This window comes from Saimiri boliviensis, chromosome 7, assembly GCF_048565385.1.
Source record: "Saimiri boliviensis isolate mSaiBol1 chromosome 7, mSaiBol1.pri, whole genome shotgun sequence".
Taxonomy (NCBI): Eukaryota; Metazoa; Chordata; class Mammalia; order Primates; family Cebidae; genus Saimiri; species Saimiri boliviensis.
In genome coordinates, this window is record NC_133455.1 from 111,071,333 (window position 1) to 111,093,488 (window position 22,156).

The 22,156-nt window shown below is 41.6% G+C and overlaps 1 protein-coding gene across 2 annotated transcripts in view; it reads right to left on the reverse strand.

The window, feature by feature from the left end:
- Positions 1-22,156, reverse strand: part of AEBP2 (AE binding protein 2) — a 79,910-nt gene that overhangs the window by 22,978 nt on the left and 34,776 nt on the right. For both annotated transcript variants that reach the window (XM_039461748.2, XM_039461747.2), the window contains exon 4: positions 4,656-4,842. In XM_039461748.2, the coding sequence (XP_039317682.1) occupies positions 4,656-4,842 (187 nt within the window). The remainder of the gene's footprint in view (positions 1-4,655; positions 4,843-22,156) is intronic.

A 22,156-nucleotide genomic window follows, 5' to 3' on the forward strand; every position in this document is an offset into this window, starting at 1 on the left:
ACTTGATATTTGCAGGGGAGTGCAGGGGAGAGTTCTGAGAAACAAATCACCTTCCTATTAGATCGGTGGTTACTTGAAAAAAAAAATGTGTACGTTTTCCAAGCTCCTCAAATATATGCTTTTTCCTAAGAAGGTTAAACACTTGGGGAAAATAACTCATCACTCTACGTCACTCAAATTGACCACTCTTGCTCAAATTTAAACACTGAAGCCATCATTTAAATTCATAATAACAAGGGCCGGGCGCGGTGGCTCAAGCCTGTAATCCCAGCACTTTGGGAGGCCGAGGCGGGTGGATCACAAGGTCGAAAGATCGAGACCATCCTGGTCAACATGGTGAAACCCCGTCTCTACTAAAAATACAAAAAAATTAGCTGGGCATGGTGGCACGTGCCTGTAATCCCAGCTACTCAGGAGGCTGAGGCAGGAGAATTGCCTGAGCCCAAGAGGCGGAGGTTGCGGTGAGCCGAGATCGCGCCATTGCACTCCAGCCTGGGTAACAAGAGCGAAACTCCGTCTCAAAAAAAAAATAAAATAAAATAAAAATAAAAAAATAAATTCATAATAACAAAAGGAGCCCTCGATCTTCAGTTTATGCATTTAGACTTTAACCACATCATCTCCAGTGTAAATATCAAGAACACCAAACTAGAACAGTAGTCTCCAAAGTAGGTGTATGTCGTGGTCCATTAGAGTAAGCAAATAAAATAATACTTTTGTTAATTTTTTCATCTAGTCCTTTCTCAATATTCTTTCTCAGCAATTTTGTACTAATGTGCACTAGTAAGTACTACCTGTATACAGTGTATAATTACATATGGTAAGACTGTGTGCTCATCATTTTTCTTTAACTGATAAGATATGTGGTTAAAAAACGTCTAGGGATAGACATGGTGGCTCATGCCTGTAATCCCAGCACTTTGGGAGGCCAAAGCAGGTGGATCACTTGACACTAGAAGTTTGAGACTCAGTGGCCAACATGGTAAAACCCTGTATCTACTAAAAATACAAAAATCAGCCAAGCATGGTAGTGCGTGCCTGTAGTCCCAGCTACTTAGGAGGCTGACACACAAGAATTGATTGCTCCTGGGAGGCAGTGGTTGCAGTGAGCCAAGATCATGCCACTGTACTCCAGCCTGGGCAACAAAGTGAGACCTTGTCTCAAAAAACAAAAACAAAACCAAACAAAAAGTCTGAAAGATCAGAAACTGATAACCTAATATTACAGGTTGCTGTGAGCCAAGGTCATGCCACTGCACTCAAGCCTCGGCAGTAAATACAACACTCTGTCTTAAAAAAAAAAAAAAAAAGATTTCTCTTCTCCTTAGGTATAATGATGGGTTGTACAAAAAAAATCTTTATTCTTAGGAGATGCATCTTAAGAATTTTGGATATGGCCAGGAGCAGTGGCTCACGCCTATAATCCCATCACTTTGGGAGGCAAAGGTGGGCGGATCACTAGAGGTCAGGAGTTCGAGACCAGTCTGACCAACATGGTGAAATCTCCTCTAACTAAAAATGCAAAAATTAGCCAGGCATGGTGGAGCATGCCTGTAATCCCAGCTACTCAGGAGGCTGAGGCAGAAGAATCGCTTGAAGGCAGAGGCTGCAGTGAGCCGAGATCACAACTCCATTTCAAAAAAAAAATTTGGGTCCATGACCGAAAAAGTATACAGGTAGGGAGATAAAACAAATGAACCATATTGGTAAATCGCTAACCGAACAGCATTACAAGTATTTATCATACCATTCTTTCCACTTGATTTTGATGTAAAAAGAAAAAAAAAAAGCATTAAAAATATATTTTAAAAAATTTAAATATAACTTTTATCAGGCTGGGTGCAGTGATTCACACCTGTAATCCCAGCACTTTGTAATGCTGAGGTAGGTGGACCATTTGAGCTCAGGAGCTTAAGACCAGCCTGGGCAACAAGACAAAAACCCATTTCTACCCCCGCCCCCCCAAAGAATAAAAATAAAAAATAAAAAATAAAAAATAAAAAAATTAGCCTGGTATAGGGGTGTATGCCTGTAGTCCCAGCTACCTGGGAGGCTGAGGTGGGAGGACCACCTGAGCCCAGGAGGTCAAGGCTTCAGTGAGTTGTAATTGCACCACTGCATTCCACCTGGGAAACAGACTGAGACCCTGTCTCAGAAAAAACAAACAAAAAAGATTAAAACAACAACAAATTTTTGCTGCAGCTCTGCTATTTATAGGGTATTTTTTTCACAGTTAAGTAAAAACTATCTTCTTGAATTACATGAGGAAGATATTAGACAAAGTTAAACTTCTATAGGCATGTATATTTCTAAAGAAAGAGTGAACTGCAGCAGCTGTAACCATGCTAATTCAAATCACAGCACTGTCTTAACAACGCGCCCCACAACAGTTGAAAAGGCCTTGGATTCTTTTTAAAGTTCATAAAATAATATATTGAGGACTAACCCCATCTTCCCCAATAACACATATAACAAAAAGGTATTTTCATCCACTACCTCTCTCTGCCAACTGCCTCTACACACCCTCCCTTACTAGCTAAGTTAGTAAGAGGAAAAACAGCATGGTCAAAAGAAACATTCTTAAGCCAGCACTGATAATTTGTTCCTAAGCAAAAACTGGGTATTTAACTCAATCTCTCTTCTCTTTACAAAACAAAGAGTAGCAAATTGCATAGATACTGCCAAGTATATAATGGGAAAAGTCAGAAAATTATATGATTACTGTGTACAAACTGAGACCAAAATAATAATGAGGTTAGGTGAAACCGGTGGAAAAATTACCTGGTTTTTTAGTACCATAACATATATTTAGCAATTTTCTGTGTGCAACTGCAAGCTATTCAATATTAACCCAAGTAAAATGACTACAATGTTATTTCTGCTTTATAAAGGACGTCAAAATGTTGATTAAAAATAAACATGTTTAACAAAAAAGAAACTTAAGGCCAGGTGTGGTGGTGGCTCATGCCTGTAATCCTAGCACTTTGAGAGGCTGAAGTGGGAAGATCACTTGAGCCCAAGAGTTCAAGACCAGCCTGTACAATAGAGAGAGACCCGAATCTCTTAAAAAAAAAGAATTATATATATATTAGCCAGGCATGGTGGCTCAGGCCTGTACTCCCAGCTACTTGGGAAGCTGAGGTGGGAGAATTGAGTCTAAAGCTGAAGTAAGTCATAATCTCACTACTGCATTCCAGCCTGGGCAAGAGACCCTGTCTCCAAAAAAGGGAAGAAAGAAATCTAACAGAGTTTAAGAAAGTTTACTTTTCTCAGTTAATGAGGTAGGAAAAAAATTAAAATTAAAAAAAGTTTACTTTTCACTTCTGGTTTGTTCTTTCGTCCGCTATAACTCTGTACTAACAAAAAGACTGTAATGTTTTAGAGACTAACTTCATAGTCTGGAATTAGTGTCTGGAGTTGTGTCTATACCCATCAATCCCAAGAGAAAGGGTAAAGTACAATCTGTATTTTCTTTCCAATTCACCCTTAGAGTGGACTCCCTTTCAATAACAGCTTCATTCACTCATTCACTCATTGGTACTTCTTCATTGAGGATATATAGTTAAAACCAACCAGCTGACACAGAGAATCAGTCACCAGCTACACCCTGAGGTTTCAAAGTATGTTCCTGCTCCCAACATTTACAAGCCTTTTCATCTAATTCTTTTCTATCCTAAACATCAAGGATACATTTTTGGTAAGTAAGCACATAATCATTGTACGTCTGTGTTACAATAGACTAGGTACTGTGACGAACATTACATTCAAATTGTTTTGCCATCAGCCAGGTGCAGTGGCTCACGCCTGTAATCCGAGCACTTTGAGAGGCCGAGACAGGCAATCACCTGACAGGAGTTCGAAAGCAGCCTGCCCAACATAGTGAAACCCCATCTCATGCCACTGCGCTCCAGCCTGGGTGACAAGGAGATTCCATCTCCAAAAAAAAAAAAAAAAAAAAAAAGTATTTTGCTTTCTACACATACTGTTTTGTGTTTTTGTTTGTTTGTTTGTTTTGAGACAGGGTCTCATTCTGTTTCCCAAGTTCAAGCATGGTGGCACGATCACAGCTCACTGCAGCCTCTACCTCCCACTTCAGGTACACACATTACTTTGGGGTAGATAGGTTATTTTTATTTATTTATTTATTTATTTATTTATTTTTTAAACAGAGATGGGGTTTCACCACGTTTGGCCAGGATGGTCTCGATCACCTGACCTTGTGATCCACCTGCCTCGGCCTCCCAAAGTGCTGGGATTACAGGCGTGAGCCACTGCACCTGGCCTGGGTAGATAGGTTATTTAACTTTTACTTGATAGGTACTTTTATTTGATATTTACTTTTAACATGTTCAAATTTTCTAAAATATTTCTAGAAATACCAATATTACTGTATTTTAAATGTTCTTATTTTAGAAGAGAATCAGAGTAGCCCCAAAATCTAATTCTATACAGTTTACATTTGAAGGCCACGTATACTCCCTTAGCTACTAGAACATGTGCCACTGAATTCTCACACTGACAGACGGTTATCCTACCCATTTAATACTTTTAATAGAAAGAAGAGGAGTTGGAAGTTCAAAGTAGGTTTGCGTAAAATCCTAAGATATCTTTTAAGACCATCAAATATATACATATTCTCTCAGTGTAACACTTACGTAATGAGCGTCGTCTTTTGTTCTTTAATTTCCTCCTTTTGTTCATTCCAGCTTTAGAAGGAGATTCTTCTTTGGCCTTTGGCTGGCTAGAAACTTTTGAGGAGTTCTGCTGACTGAAGTGCGTGGGTACATGGCGAGCTAGCCCTCCCTGAGAAGCAAAGCTGGCATTGCAGCCACCAACAACACACTAAAAGAAAATAAGAGAGAAATAATATCAAGCATGCTGTGTAAGGCAAGAGAAGAATATAAACGAGTAAATTTTAGTATTTTCAGAACTAATTCCAGAAAGGAAGCATGAGGGACTAAGAGTCTTTTCACTTTCTAACTTAAACTTTGTTAAGAAGTTTCATGACCTCCCAGGTTACTGCTATTTCCACTATATGTAATACAAAAATAGTGGGATCACCTTCCCAGAAAAATCTGATTTTGAATTAATCTTTTTTATAGCCGGAGCACTAAGCAGTTTTTGTGACAAAGAATTAGATATCCTAACAATGACTAGGGTTCCTAAATTATTATTATTATTTTTTGGAGACAGAGTCCCTCTGTTGCCAAGGCTGGAATGCAGTGGCGCAATCTCTGCCTTCCAGGTTCAAGCAATTCTTGTGCCTCAGCCTCTCAAGTAGCTGGGATTACAGGTGCACACTGCCATGCCCAGCCAATTTTCGTATTTTCAGTACAGATGAGATTTCACCATGTTGGCCACATGGTCTCAAACTCCCGGCCTCATATGATCTGCCTACCTCGGCCTCCTAAAGTGCTTGGGATTACAGATGTGAGCCACCCTGCCCAGATGGAATCCTGGAGCTCCCCCCAACCACTTTTTTTCTTTTAGTTTTGAGATGTAGTTTCGCTTTTGTTGCCCAGGCTGGAGTACAATGGAGCGATCTCGGTTCACAGCAACTTCCGCCTCCCAGGTTCAAGCAGTTCTCCTGCCTCAGCCTCCCGAGTAGATGGGATTACAGACTTGTGCCACCATTCCCGGCTAATTTTGTATTTTTAGTAGAGATGGGGTTTCTCTACTTGGTCAGGCTGGTCTCAAACTTCCGATCTCAGGCGATCTGCCCAACTCAGCCTCCCAAAATGCTGGGATTACGGACGTGAACTACCGCACTCAACTAGAATACTGGATTTTTAAAGTATTTTTCTTATGACACATGCTACTTCAAAACCTTTAGCAGCCTTCCTAATGTTATACGCTATTAAAACAGACAGGAGAAAAGTGCAATATTGACTTTTTCATGTATTTTGTGTTTGGGTTTGAGGCAGGGTCTCAGTCTGTCACCCAGGCTGGAGTGCAGTGACATGATCTCGACCTCAACCTCCCAGGCTCAAGTGATCATCCCAACTCAGCCTTCCAGGTAGCTGGTACTATAGGCACATGCCACCACACTCAGCTAATCTGTTGTTGTTGCGTTTTTTGTAAAGATGGGGTTTCACCATGTTGCCACTGCACCCTAGCCTGGGCCTCTGTCTCAAACAAACAAACAAAAAAACACAACTCACTTTCCTCACTTTACTATCTTTGAAGTTATTATGCCTGTAGTTTCTAACTCCTGCTGTATAATCATACATTAATATAAGAAAATCTTTGCAACTGGGTTCATAGTTTAGTACTGGTTTAGTCAACAAATCTGTTGTAAGAACAGCTACCTGAGTACAATTAAGGCAAATATAACAACAGTTCAGAGTTAAGCCCTCCAGTATACATTTAGAGGGATTTTGTGATAATTCCATTCAGGATTATCTGTATATGGTCCCTACAGGGTCTTAAGAGTAATTTTATCCCAGGATCCTTTCAGACAGCAAAGAATAGGCCCTAGTAGCATCTATAACTCAGAGAATAATCATCCAGAGTTCATTTTAGTCCAGGTGCACACATAATCCCAACATTCTGGGAGGCCAAGGCGGGAAGGTCACTTGAGCCCAGCAATTTGAGTCTAGCATAGGGAACAATGGGAGACCCTATCTCTAACCACCCGCACAAAAAGTTTATTTTACTCATCAATGATTCAGTCTCTGGAAATGAAACCATTAGTAAGGAAATTCTTTTTTTTTTTTTTTTTTTTTTTTGAGACGGAGTTTTGCTCTTCTTACCCAGGCTGGAGTGCAATGGTGCGATCTCGGCTCACCGCAACCTCCGCCTCCTGGGTTCAAGCAATTCTCCTGCCTCAGCCTCCTGAGTAGCTGGGATGACAGGCACGCGCCACCATGCCCAGCTAATTTTTTGTATTTTTAGTAGAGACGGGGTTTCACCATGTTGACCAGGATGGTCTCTATCTCTTGAGCTTGTGATCCGCCCGCCTCGGCCTCCCAAAGTGCTGGGATTACAGGCGTGAGTTAAGGAAATTCTAACAGAAAATTGTTTTATCTTTGATTTTGGTCATTTATCAATCAAAAATCATTTAAAAAAAAGAAGTAAAATTTAGAACTAAAGAGTACTTATATTAAAGAAAAATATAATAAAATCACACATATTTCACTTAAATACAAACTACTATCTCCTAAAGGAAAAAATAATTTTAGGCATCAACTACTCAACATCCTACAGAATATGAGGCAGTGACAAATCTGCTGTTGCTTCAAATCGTCCAGTACCACTCTTGACATGACCATTTCACTTTGCTGAGTATGGTTTTAGTGTTCAAATATTTTATATTTTCACTCATAAATATCAATTATCACTGAACTCAAGCCACTCCACATGGTGTTCTGATGAAAAAGAAACCAATTTCAATGATTACGGAAAAAATGGCTGTTGAACATTAATATGGTTTGGCTCTATGACCCACCCAAACCTCATCTTGAAATATAATCCCCTTGTGTTTAATGAGAAACCGGGTGGGAGGTGACTGAATCGTGGGGGAAGTTTCCACAATGCTATTCTTGTGATAGTGAGGTAGTTCTCACAAGACCTGATGGTTTTAAAAAACGGCAGGTTCCCCTGCACTCTCTTTCTGCCACCTCCTTGTGAAGAATGTACCTGCTTCCCCTTCACCTTCTACCATGATTGTAATTTTCCTGAGGTCTCCTCAGCCATGCAGAACCATGAGTCAATCAAACCTATTTTGTTTATAAATTACTAAGTGTCAGGTAGTATATTTATAGCAGTGTGAAAACAGACTAATACAAACACTGACTGTTTCAAATGTGGTCTCCCAAATGCACGGAAACACCTATGTATTAATGTATGCTGGCCCTGTGTGGTGGCTCACACATGTAATCCCAGCACTTTGGGAGGCCAAGGCAGGTGAATCACCTGAGGTCAGGAGTTCCAGACCAGCCTGGCCAACTTGGTGAAACCCGCTCTCTACTAAAAATACAAAAATTAGCCAGGTGTGATGCCAGGTGCCTATAATCTCAGCTACTTGGGTGGCTTGAACCTGCGAGGTAGAGGTTGCAGTGAGCCAAGATCGTGCCATTGCTCTGGGAGACACAGCAAGAGTCCATCTCAAACAAAAATAAAAAATATGTTTGTGGCCAAGTAGCTTTTCTAAAATTTGAAACATGGAATTACTGAGTTGGTTTTTCCTTTTTCTAAACAAATTTATTTGGATGAAGCAATATTAAGACTGTCTTTGCTTGTACTAAGATCATCTTAGTCATATTCCCACAAGTCCTGTGAAGATCAAGAAGTGGCTATCAGAACACAGATCAGAAAGCACCAGTTTCACAGATAATGAAGAGGTGATCAAAAGGAAGAAAAACTCTAAATAGAAATTTAGCGGATTTCTTGGTTTTGACAAATACACCAGAGTAACATAATTAATGACTCCAGATTCTCTCTGCCTCTGAAATTTGGAAACTGCCATTGACCATGAGCACATTTAATATGACCATATTAAATATGGCTGGGTACAATGGCCCACATCTGTAATTCCAGCACTTTGGGAGGCCTAGATGGACGGATCGCTTAAGCCCAGGAGTTTGAGACCAGCCTAGCCAACATGACAAACCCTGTCTCTACCAAAAAAAAAAAAAAATTACACATACACACACACACTAGCTGGCTGTGGTGGCATGCGCTTGTGGTCCCAGCTACTTGGGAGGCTGAGGTGAGAGGATCAGCTGAGCCCAGAAGGCAGAGGTTGCAGTGAGCTGAGATTGTGCAGTATAGCCTTATCTATAAAATGAGGACAATAGTAACTAACTCAAATAATTATTGTAAGCATCCGTTTAGTTAGAATATGTAATAATATACATATGCAATGTGCAAGGCTCTGCTATGCATCTCTCAAGCCTCTGCTATAATTACATCTGATCCTTACTTCATCTTGCTTACCACAAAACATGAGAAACTTTTTTCAACAATTGCTTTAACATTTAACTTCTAGATAGTCAAAGCTCACTAATTAGAAATAATTTTTAAATATTTTCCATTGCTACCATAATTGCTTACATATATGAAATTATATGCTCTTACCTAAATAGTTCACCTTTTTAAATGCTCTAGTTTTTCTTTCTTTTTGTTGAGGCGGAGTCTCACTTTGTCACCCAGGCTGGAGTGCAGTGGTGCAATCTTGGCTCACTGCAACCTCTGCCTCCCAGGTTCAAGCGATTCTCCTTCCTTAGCCTCCTGAGTATCTGGGATTGCAGGCGTCTGCCACCACACCCAGTAAATTTTTGTATTTAAGAGACAGGGTTTCACCATGTTGGCCAGGCTGGTCTTTAACTCCTGGCCTCGTGATCCGCCTCCCTCAGCCTCCCAAAGAGCTGGGATTACAAGTGTGAGCCACTACACCCAGACTCTTTTTTTCCCTTTCTAAAGCATATATATTTTCTGTAATCAGACAGTGGTGATAACTTTTCAAAAATGTGAATATACTAAATAATCACTGAATTGTAGTAATCTTAAGAATATTAAATGTTATGCATGTAAATTATGTATTTGAAAAAAAGATATCTTAAATGATCCCCATTGTCACCATAACACAAAAGACTCCATTAGAAACTGGGAAAAGGATAACCAAAGACCATGAGAAGGTTATTTACAATACATACAGTTTATCTGACAAAAGACATATTCAAAATTTTTTCAAGAATTTCTATTAACTCAATAATAAAAGACAAACCACCCAATAGCACAACTGGCAAAGACTTGAATGGGCACTTCACTCACAATAGAATATTCAGATAACCACAGCACAAAATGTGGTCAACAACATTACAAAGTGAAGAAACAAAAATGAAAGTCACAATAAGATACCACTACTCATCCACTAGAGTGGTCAAAATTAAACAGATGGCCACTTAAGTTTGGAAGGCCGAGGCAGGTGGATCACTTAAAGCCAGGAGTTGGAGGTTACAGTGAGCTGACATCACACAACTGCACTCTAGCCTGGGTTACAAAGCTTTACCTCCAAAAGGAAAAGAAAGAAGAGAAGAGAAGGAGGGGAGGGGAGGGAAGGGAAGACTGGTAGTATTAAGATATTATATAGTTAAGAGAAATGAGTATGTGTGTGTAATCAGAAGACATGAAAAGGAATGTCCATGGGGCAGCTTGGTTAATAGCAGCTAAAGATGGCCAAGTATGATGACTCATGCCTGTAATCCCAGCACTTTGGGAGGTCACAGTTGGGAGGATGGCTTGGGCCTTGGAGTTCAAAACCAGCCTAAGCAGCAGGACAAAATCCTGTATCTACAAAAAACTAGCTTGACATGGTAGTACACGCCTGTAATCCCAGCTACTTGGGAGACTGTGATTTGAGTAAACACCCAGAGATCCAGGCTGCAGTGAGTAGAGATTAGGCCACTGCACTGCAACCTGGGTGACAGAGTGAGACCCTGTCAAAAAAAAAAAAAAAAAAAAGCCAATGATTAGAAACAATCCAAATGCCGAACAGCAAGAGAACAGATTTATCTGTACAGTGGAATACTACAGAGCAATGTTTTTAAATGGCTGCTTCATAAAATTTGTACAAATCTTGCTGATATTTTGTTGAGTGAAAAAAAGAATTCATACAAGAGTTCATAAAGTATGAAAGAAATGAGAATACAGTCTGGGAAGATTGGTGGAGGGCAGGAGAAGAGAGAGACCAAAAAAGGACATTAGACATCTTGTCTTATTGAAAATATTCTCCATCAGAATGGTAGTTACAAGTGTGGATACAAACTTAAGAAATCATTAAATTATTTAACAAGTGTGCATCAGACACTTAACTATACATTATATCACAGCTTTAAACAAAATGGAAAAAAGGCAGAGGCTTACCTCAAACATCACCTTATCACTCTCGATAGTCACCTGCCACTTATCTACTATCCTTTCCCAGCCCCTGTTATAACTTAACTGATCCCTAACTCATGTTTCCAGAGAATCTTTCATAGGTTACTACTGAAGAACTTAACATTTCATTATTTAAGTTTCTTTAGATCCGTATAAAGCCAAACACTGCAAGTTCTCTGACTATAGAGGCCTTTTATTTTTATTCCATTTTTTTTTTCTGGAGATAGAGTCTCTCTCTGTGTCACCCAGGCTGAAGTGCAATGGTGCGATCTCAGGTTACTGCAGTCCCAACCACTCAAACTGAAGTGATCCATCCACCTCATCCTCCTGAGTATCTGAACCTACAGGTTCATGCCACTACAGCTGGCTAATTTTTGTTTTGTTTGTTTTGTACAGACCGAGTTTCATCATGCTGCCCAAGCTGGTCTCAAACTCCTGGGCTTAAGCAATCTGCTGTGTCAGCCTCCCAAAGTGCTGGGATTACAGGCAGGAGCCCCGGCATCCAGCCTACTCTGCTTTTCTCATTACCTCATTTCCATAATGCCTAGCATAGTGCCATGTATTTTAGACATCAATGTTTTGTTGATTTAAATCAGGCGTCCCCAAACTTTTTACACAGGGGGACAGTTCACCTTCCCTCAGACCGTTGGAGGGCCGCCACATACTGTGCACCTCTCACTGACCACCAATGAAAGAGGTGCCCCTTCCTGAAGTGTGTGGGGGGGGGATAAATGGCCTCAGGGGGCCGCAGTTTGGGGACGCCTGATTTAAATAATCCCTGTGATTCATGTATAGAACAACACCTCACTAAATCATATCCCTTAACTTTTTTCTTTCAAAGACAATTTCTTTCCCCTCTCCAATAGGAAATGTCTACAGTTTCTAAGAAGAGGATTGCGAGGGCGGGGGGGGGGGAATTGTACAGACTTTCAAATCAACCTGCATATACATCCTCGTCAACCAGGAGAATGGCTGCCTTAAAACATATTTACACTTACACACTTACACACACACACACGGAAATACAATAAAAATGTCAATGATTTAAATGATTCTTTTACTTTAATAAATAATCTCTCTTTATTGTGTACACACTGAACAAGAACTCCATGAGGTAACTAGTACTACTAACTATACAATGGACGGGAAGTTAAGAAAGCAGTTCCTGGTCTCATTTCTAGCAAATGCCATGACCAATATCTGTAGTATGACTACAGAAAACACTGGGGTGTCAAAGTAATAGAACCTGTGCTCCACAAAATTAATCAGAGCATTTACTTATTCATTCATTCATTCGTTTACTACCTGCTTCATTTTTTCCTCCAAAGACCATTTATTTTAAAAAAAAATTAAGAAAAAAATCTGAATGGTTAAACATATGAAAAGACATTCAACCTAACCCATAATGAAAAAATGCTGATTCGAACTGCATTAAGATGTAATTTGTCAGCCGGGCGCGGTGGCTCAAGCCTGTAATCCCAGCACTTTGGGAGGCTGAGGCGGGTGGATCACGAGGTCGAGAGATCGAGACCATCCTGGTCAATGTGGTGAAACCCCGTCTCTACTAAAAATACAAAAAATTAGCTGGGCATGGTGGCGCGTGCCTGTAATCCCAGCTACTCAGGAGGCTGAGGCAGGAGAATTGCTTGAACCCAGGAGGCGGAGGTTGCGGTGAGCCGAGATCGTGCCATTGCACTCCAGCCTGGGTAACAAGAGCGAAACTCTGTCTCAAGAAAAAAAAAAAAAAAAAAAAAAAGATGTAATTTCTCTGATACCAAGCGGGGAGGATCACTGAAGGCCAGGAGTTCAAGACCAGCCTGGCCAATGCAGTAAAACCCTGTCTCTACTAAAAATACCCAAAAAAACAACAAAAAACAACAAAAAAAAACTTAGTTGAGTGTTATAGCGCCTGTCTATAATCCCAGCTACTCCAGAGGCTGAGGCATGAAAACTGCTTGAACCGGGGAGGTGGATGTTGCAGTGAGAGATGCAGTGGAGAGGTGGATGTTGCAGTGGAGACTCTGCCGCTGCACTCCAGCCTGGGCGACAGAGCCAAACTCTGTATCACCAAAAAAACAAAAAAACAAAACAAAAAAAAACATACACTGTCTCATGTATGCAATTAGCAAACATCCAAAAGTTTGACAAACCCTTTCAGCAAGGCACTGGAGAAGGCAGACATTACTGACAATGGAACAAGCTCTAGGGAAAACAATTTGGCAAGAGTTACCAAAATTACTTTTCTTTTCTTTTTTTGAGACAGAGTCTTGCTCTGTTGCCCAGGGTGGAGTGCAGTGTGGTGCAATCTGGGTTCACTGCAACCTCAGCCTCCCAGGTTCAAGTGATTCTCCTGCCTCAGCCTCCCAAGTAGCTGGGATTGCAGGCGTCTGCCACCACACCCAGCTAATTTTTGTATTTTCAGTAGAGATGGGGTTTCACCATGTTGGTCAGGCTGGTATTGAACTCCCGACCTTGTCATCTGCCCGCCTAGTCCTCCCAACATGCTGGGATTACCAGTGTGAGCTGCCGCGCCGGGCCTCAAAATGACGAAATTTACATCAACCTTTGATCCACCCACTCACATCATTTTAGGGAATTTTTCCTACATACATAATTATACATGTACAAAATGACACATATTCAGGATTCATCACTACAGCACTATTTGTAATAGCAAGACAAGAAGCAACCCAAGTGTATTTACAAAGTTTGGTTTAGCTGCTAAAACTATACACTGGAAGTCGACAAAGCGGAAAACATGAGACTACTCACTACCAACTGGGAAAGAGATCCTAGTATAAAGTATATTAAAAAAAAACAAGGTACACTCAGAAGGAGAAAGATGAAGTAGGAGAAAGGGCTACCATGCAGCTTCCGCTTTGGCAGAGAAAACACTATGTGGAGACTCACACCGTGAACTTTTGCTACAACCACCACCCCAGGAATGTACCAGGAAAACCGAAAAAATTCACAGATCCTTTGAAAGAAGCAGTATACTGCTGAAAATTCCACAAGACAGGTAAAAAACTATGAGTGCCCAAAGTGTGACAGAGGGAAAAGCTGCCTCCAAACACAGATCCCCACTGGAGAAATCTGAAAATCCAGATCTCGGCAGAAGAATTTAACCTTATCTAGAGCTGAAACGGATTTAAGGGAACCATGCAAAATATAAAAGTAGAAGCAGGCCAGTCGCAGTGGCTCACGCCTGTAATCCCAGCACTTTGGGAGGCTGAGGAGGGTGGATCACCTAAGGTCAGGAGTTCAAGACCAGCCTGACCAACATGGAAAAACCCTGTCTCTACTAAAAACACAAAAAATTCACATGCCAGACTGTAGGAAAAGAAAACACACAGGCGTGCGCGCGAGCGCACACACACACAGACACACAGACACACACACACACACACAATTAGCCAGGCATAGTGGCACATGCCTGTAATCCCAGCTACTTGGGAGGTTGAGGCAGGAGAATCGCTTGAACACGGGAAGCGGAGGTTGCAGTAAGCCGAGATCACGCCACTACAGCCTGGGCAACAAGAACAAAACTCCGTCTCAAAAAAAATAAATAAATAAAATAAAAGAAGTAGAAGCAGCAGTGAGAAGTGCCTTGTAAGCATTTCCAGCCTCTAACTAGAGCTCAGGGAAGCCATCTGACTGTATCTCACAGGGGAACTAGGGGAAGGCATGAAGTAGAATTAGGGAAGGGTCACAGGGCAAAAGCAGCTTCCAAATGAGATTAGCAACAATTTCTTTTTTTTTTTTTCTTTTCCCTTTTTTATGGCTTTTATTTCCCCAACACATTTACCAGTGGTGGCAGAGTTAGATCAGGCTCCTCTGAAGTATCTTTTGAGTTTGACTATTCATATCCATCCCTCAGTGCGCCTACTTATAATAGCTACCTCCACTTGTTTGCTCTGTGTCTCTCTCTAATTTGCCCAAATCTCCCATTCCAGTATATTATCCACCATGAAGTCTAAGTGGTCTTACTAAAACACAAATCAGATCATGTCACTCCTCTGAATAAAACAGTTCAGTGATTCCCCTCTCCTCATGACAAGGGTCTGGATTTCTGTACAAGGTTTTGATGTTCTACACAATCTGGCCTATGATTATCTCCAGTCAAGATTCATCTCTATTGGGAGGCCGAGGCGGGTGGATCACGAGGTCGAGAGATCGAGACCATCCTCGTCAACATGGTGAAACCCCGTCTCTATTAAAAATACAAAAAATTAGCTGGGCATGGTGGCGCGTGCCTGTCATCCCAGCTACTCAGGAGGCTGAGGTAGGAGAATTGCCTGAACCCAGGAGGCGGAGGTTGCGGTGAGCCGAGATCGCGCCATTGCACTCCAGCCTGGGTAACAAGAGCGAAACTCCGTCTCAAAAAAAAAAAAAAAAAAAAAAAAAGATTCATCTCTAGCTATTTCCCCACGAGATTAGTAACAATTTCAACTGGACATGGATTTTCTTGAGCAAAACAGAGATGTGAGGAGTGAACAGGAACTGCTGCAGATACCAGTGCAGAGTAGGCAGTAGGGAAGGGCGAGGTCTGAAAGCCTTGCTTTCTCAGTAGGGAAGCCTGGGGCCAGGTCTGAGCAGGACACTGAAGGAGTGAGAGCAGCCTTACCCACTGTGTGGGAGCTGGATGAGGTCTCTTGCAACCAGGTCTCCCATAACCCCCCTTCTCCTGGTGAACTGTATGACACAGCAGAGACAGCCCTATGGAACATAACCCCACTGGCCTGAGAACCAACCCCCTATCTCTCATTGTGGCTGCGGCAAGCCCCTCCCAAGGAGAGGGTGACCCCAGTTCCACCAAACCCTGTTCCCACCTGATGGTATTTCTCTACCTGCCCCTTGAGCCAAATATAAAACAAAGCCCACCCATCCCCTGAGAAACCAAAATACTTACCCAGGCCAGCTTGGGGCAAGCTTACACCTCCCTATTTACTCTTACTGCAGCTAGTGCTCTCTTGAAAGCATCACCTCCTGCCTGGTTTGGTTTTCAGGCCATTAAAGCAACTCATGACACAATAACCCGGATCCCAGGAAGGCAAAAACAACAGCTAATCCCACTGCCTACAACATTACAGCCAACCAGAGGTCCTGGGTGTGTCCACGTGACGACCTCACTGCTAGCATAACCAGCATTCAGGAAAGCCAGCACACTAAACGTATCCACAACCGAAGACTACCAAAGAGTCCACTTCACTCCCCTGCCACCTCCACCAGAGCAGGTGCTGGTATCCACAGCTCAGACACCTGAAAATGGATCACATCACAGGCTCCTTGCAGGCATTCCCCAGCACCATTCCAGAGCCTGGTAGCCCTGCTGCTGGATGGCCACACCCAGGATGGCAGTAACAATCACTGCCATCCAGCTCTCAGGAAGTCCCATCCCTAGAGGACGTGGGAGAACACCATCTACAGGGATCACCTCGTGGGACAAAAGACTCTGAACAGCAGGCCTTGAGATCCAGTCTTTTCCACTGAAAGAGTCGAAACAAATGAGAAGGAATCAGAAAACTAATCCTGATAATGTGACAAAACAGGGTTCTATAACCCCAGCAATGTATTCAAACCAAGAAGAAATGTCTGAATTTCCAGATAAAGAATTCAGAAGGTTGATTACTAAGCTACTCAAGGTGATATCAGAGAAAGTTCAAAACCAAATCAAAGACATTAAAACAATACAGGATATGGATGAAAAAATTCTCCAGACAAAAAGATACCACCAAAAAAGGTCACAACTTCTGGAAACAAAATGCTCTCTTAGAGAAAAAGAAAATGCACTGAAAGCCAGGCACAGTGGCTCACACCCGTAATCCCAGCACTTTGGGAGGCTGAGGTGGGCGGATCACCTGAGGTTGGGAGTTCAAGACCAGTCTGGCCACCCTGGTGAAAGCCCATCTCTACTGAAAATACAAAAATAGCCAGGCTTGGTGGTGCATGCCTATAATTCCAGCTACTCAGGAGGCAGAAGCATGAGGATCACTTGAACCCAGGAGGTGGAGGCTGGAGGCTGCAGTGAGTCAAGATCATGCCACTGCACTCCAGCCTGGACAAGAGAGCAAGACTCTGCCTCAAAAAAAAAAAAAAAAAAAAAAAAACAAAGAAATAACAATCAAAACTTCTGAAAATAAAAGACACAGAGAAACAGAAAACACACTGGAAGTTGGGCACGGTGGCTCATGCCTGTAATCCCAACACTTTGGGAGGCAGAGGTGGGTGGATCACCTGAGGTCACGAGTTCAAGACTAGCCTGGCCAACATGATGAAACCCTGTCTCTACTAAAAAATACAAAAATTAGCCAGGTGTGGTGGCAGGCGCCTGTAATCCCAGCTACTTGGGAGAGTGAGGCAGGGAGAACTGCTTGAATCCAAGAGGTAGGAGGTTGTAATGAGCCAATACTATGCCATTGCATTCCAGCCCAGGCAACAGAGCAAGACTCCATGACCAAAAAAAAAAAAAAAGGAACCTCCTTACTGCACTCCAGCCTGGCGACAGAGCAAGACTCCATCTCAAAAAAAAAAGGACCTCCTTAAAGCATAAATCTTACAGGACCTATAAAATAACTCAATGAAGAAAAAAAAAAAAATACAATGAAACAGGTATTAAGGCAACAACAAGCATGATGAATATAACAGTACTTTATAACTAGATACTAACACCAAATGTAAATAGCCTAAATGCTACTTAAAAGATACAGAACGGGAGAGCGGCAAAAATTCCACCAACTAAGTACCTGCTGTCTTTCAAGAGACTCAACCTAACACATAAGGACGCAGATAAACTTAAAGGGGTGGAAAAAGATACTCCACACAAATGGAAACCAAAAGCAAGCAGGCATAGCTATTATTATATCAGACAAAACAGACTTTAAAGCAACAATAGTTACAAAAACACGGCTGGGCATGGTGGCTCATGCCTGTAATCCCTGCACTTTGGGAGGCTGAGGCAGGCAAATCACAAGGTCAAGATATCAAGACCATCCTGACCAACATGGTGAAACCCTATTTCTACTTTAAAAAAAAAAAAAAATTAGGTGTGGTGGTGCGTGCCTGTAGTCCCAGCTACTTGGAGCTGAGGCAAGAGCACTGCTTGAACCCAGGAGGTGGAGACTGCAGTGAGCCAAGTTTGCGCCACTGCACTCCAGCCTGGCACCTGGTGACAGGGCAAGACTCTGTCTCAAAAACAAAAACAAAAACAATGAAGAAAAAAAAGGAGGGACATTAATGATATAAGGATTAGTCCAACAGGAAAATATAACTATCCTAAATATCTAAGTACCTAACACTGGAGCTCCCAAATTTATAAAACAATTATGACTAGACCTAAGAAACAGGCTGCACAGCAACACAATAATAGTGGGAGACTTCAATACTCCATTGACAGTATCAGACAAGTCGACAAAGAAATAATGGATTTAAACTATATCCTGTAACAATAGGACTTAAAAGGCATTTACGGAACATTCTACCCAACAAATACAGCATATACTTTTTTTATTTGAGACCTGTCACCCAGGCTAAAGTGCAGTGGCAAATTTTGGATCACTGCAACCTCTGCCTCTCAAGCTCAGGCAATCCACCCACCTCAGCCTCCCAAGTAGCTAAGACTATTTAAGTGTGCACCACCATGCTTGGCTAATTTTTTTATTTTTTGTAGAGACAAAGTTTCATCATGTTGCCCAGGATGGTCTCGAACTCCCAAACTAAAGCACTCCATCTGCTTCGGCTTCCCAAAGCGCTGGGATTACTTATAGTCAAAAGCCTCCATGCCTGGTCAGGATATACACTCTTTCCATCAGGATATGGACAGACCAAGACAGACCATTATGATAGGTCACAAAACAAGTTCAATAAATTTTTACAAATCTAAATTAAATCAAGGCCGTGCACAGTGGCTCAAGCCTGTAATCCCAGCACTTTGGGAGGCCGAGGTGGGTGGATCACGAGGTCAATAGATCGAGACCATCCTGGTCAACATGGTGAAACCCCGTCTCTACTAAAAAAAATTACAAAAAATTAGCTGGGCATGGTGGCGCGTGCCTATAATCCCAGCTACTTGGGAAGCTGAGGCAGGAGAATTGCCTGAACCCAGGAGGCAGAGACTGCGGTGAGCCGAGATCGCGCCATTGCACTCCAGCCTGGGTAACAAGAGCAAAACTCCGTCTCAAAAAAAAAAAAAAAAAAAATCTAAATTATATCAAGTATCCTATTAGACCACAGTGGAATGAAAATGAAAAATAACTCCAAAAGGAACCTCAAAACTATACAAACACAGGGAAATTAAATAATCTGTTCTTGAATGAACCTCGAGTCAACAATGAAATCAAAATGGAAATTTAAAAATTCCTTGAACAACAATAGTGACACAACTTATCAAAACCCCTGGGATACAGAAAAGTGGTGCTAGAGGAAAAGTTCATAACATTTAATGCCTATATCGAATGGCCAGGCGTGGTGGCTCACATCTTTAATCTCAGCACTTTAGGAGGTCAAGACGGATGGATCACCTGAGGTCAGGAGTTTGAGACCAGCCTGGCCAACATAGTGAAAATCGTCTCGACTAAAAATACAGAATTTAGATGGATGTGGTGGCCCAAACCTGTAATCTCAGCTTACTTGGGAGGCTGACGCAGGATAATCACTTGAACCCAGGAAGCAGAGGTTGTGGTGAGCTGAGATAAGGCCAATGCACTCCAACCTGGGCAACAGAGTAAGACACCGTCTCAATAAAGAAAAAACCACACAAAAAACAAAAGTCTGAAAGAGCCGGGCACGGTGGCTCACACCTGTAATCCTAGCACTTTGGGAGGCCGAGGCGGGTGGATCACAAGGTCAAGAGATCGAGACCACCCTGGTCAACATAGTGAAACCCCGTCTCTACTAAAAATACAAAAAATAAGCTGGGCATGGTGGCGCGTGCCTGTAATCCCAGCTACTCAGGAGGCTGAGGCAGGAGAATCGCCTGAACCCAGGAAGCGGAGGTTGCGGTGAGCCGAGATTGCACCATTGCACTCCAGCCTGGGTAACAAGAGCGAAACTCCGTCTCAAAAAAAAAAAAAAAAGAAAAGAAAAAAAAAAAAAGTCTGAAAGAGCACAAATAGACAATCTAAGGTCACACATCAAGGAACTAGAGAAACAAGAACAAACCAAACACAAACCCAGCAAAAATAAATAACAAAGACCAAAGCAGAGCTAAATGAAACAACAAAAACAACAACAAAAATACAAAAGGTAAATGAAAGAAGCTGGTTATTTGAAAAGATAAACAAAATTGACAGACCATTAGTGAGACTAACCAAGAAAAAAGAAAGAGATCTAAATAAGCTCAATTAGAAACAAAACCAAAAATATTACAACTGACACCACAGAAATACAAAAGATAATTCAAATCTAGTGTGAACACCTTTACATGTACAAACTAGAAAATCTAGAGGAGAGGATAAACTCCAGGAGATATACAACCCTCCTAGATTACACAGGATGGAATAAAACCCTGAACAGGCCAACAGCAAATAGTGAGGTTGAAACAGTAATAAAAAACTGTCAACAAAAAAAGTCTGAGACCAGTTGGATTCACAGCTCAATTCTTTCCGATATTCAAGGAAGAACTGGTGCCAATCTTAATGAAATTATTCCAAAAGACGGAGAAAGAGGGAATCCTCCCTAAATCATTCTATGAAGCCAGTATCACCCTAAAACCAAAATCAGGAAATGACGTTAACAAAGAAAAAAAATCTACAGACCAATATCCCTGACAACACAGACGCAAAAATCCTCAACAAAATAATAGCTAGCCGAATCCAACAGCATATGAAAATGATAATCCACCACGATCAAGTGGGTTTCATACCATGGATGCAGTAAATGTGATGCCTCAGATACAAGGAATTTTTAAAACGTGAAAAAACATATGATCTCAATATAGAAGCAGAAAAAGCATGTAACAAAAAAATCCAGCACCCCTTTATAATTAAAACCTTCAGCAAAACTGGCATAGAAGGAACATACCTTAACAAAGGAACATACCCTAACGTAATAAAAGCCATCTATGACAAGCCCATGGCCAATAATCTACTGAAAGGGGAAAAGCTGGAAGCACTCCCCCTGAGAACTGGAACAAGAAGAAGATGTACACTTTACCACCTCCATTCAACATCAAGTACTGGAAGCCCTAGCCACAGCAATCAGAGAAAAGGAATAAAGGACATCCAAACAGGGAAAGAGGAAAGCCAACTGTGGCTGTTTACTAACGATATGATCATGGATCTAGAAAACCCTAAAGACTCATTCAAAAAGCTTATCATCTGATAAATTCAGTGAACTTTCAGGATACAAAATCAATGTACATAAATTAATAGCAATTCTCTACACCAACGACGACGAACTTGAGAAACAAATCAAGAACTTAACCCCTTTTACAACAGCTACAAAAAAAAAAAAAAAAAAAAAAACTTAGGGAATATACCTAACCAAGGAGGTGAAAGACCTCTACAAGGAAAACTACAAAACACTGCTGAAGGAAATCACTGACAACACCAACAAATGAAAACACATCCCATGATGATGGATGGGTAGAATACTGTGAAAATTACCATACTGCCAAAAGCAATCGACAGATTCAGTGCAATTCCCATCAAAGTATCATCATCAATCTTCTCAGAACTATTAACACACAATCCTAAAATTCATATGTAACCAAAAGAGAGCCTACATAGCCAAACCAAGACTAAGCAAAATGAACAAATCTGGAGGCATCACTTTGTCTGACTTTGGATACTACAAGGCTATAGTTACCAAAACAGCATGGTCCCAGAATAAAATAGACACACAGACCAATGTAATCGAGATCCCAGAAATAGAGACAAATATTCGGCCGGGCACAGTGACTCATGCCAGTAGTCTCACCCTTTTGGGAGACCAAGGTGGGCAGATCACTTCAGGTCAGCTCAGGACCAGCTTGACCAACAGGATGAAACCCTGTCTCTACTAAAAATAAAAAAATTAACCAAGCATGGTGGCAGGCACCTTTAATCCCAGATACTCGGGAGGCTGAGGCAGGAGAATCGCTTGAGCTTGGGAGGCAGAGGTTGCAGTGAGCCAAGATCATGGCACTGCACTCCAGCCTGGGTGACACAGTGAGAGTCAGTCTCAAAATAATAATAATAATAAAAACATAAAGTGGAGAAAGAACACTCTTTGCAACAAATGCTGCTGGGATAACTGCCAAGTCATATGTAGAAGAATGTAACTGGATCCTCATTTCTCA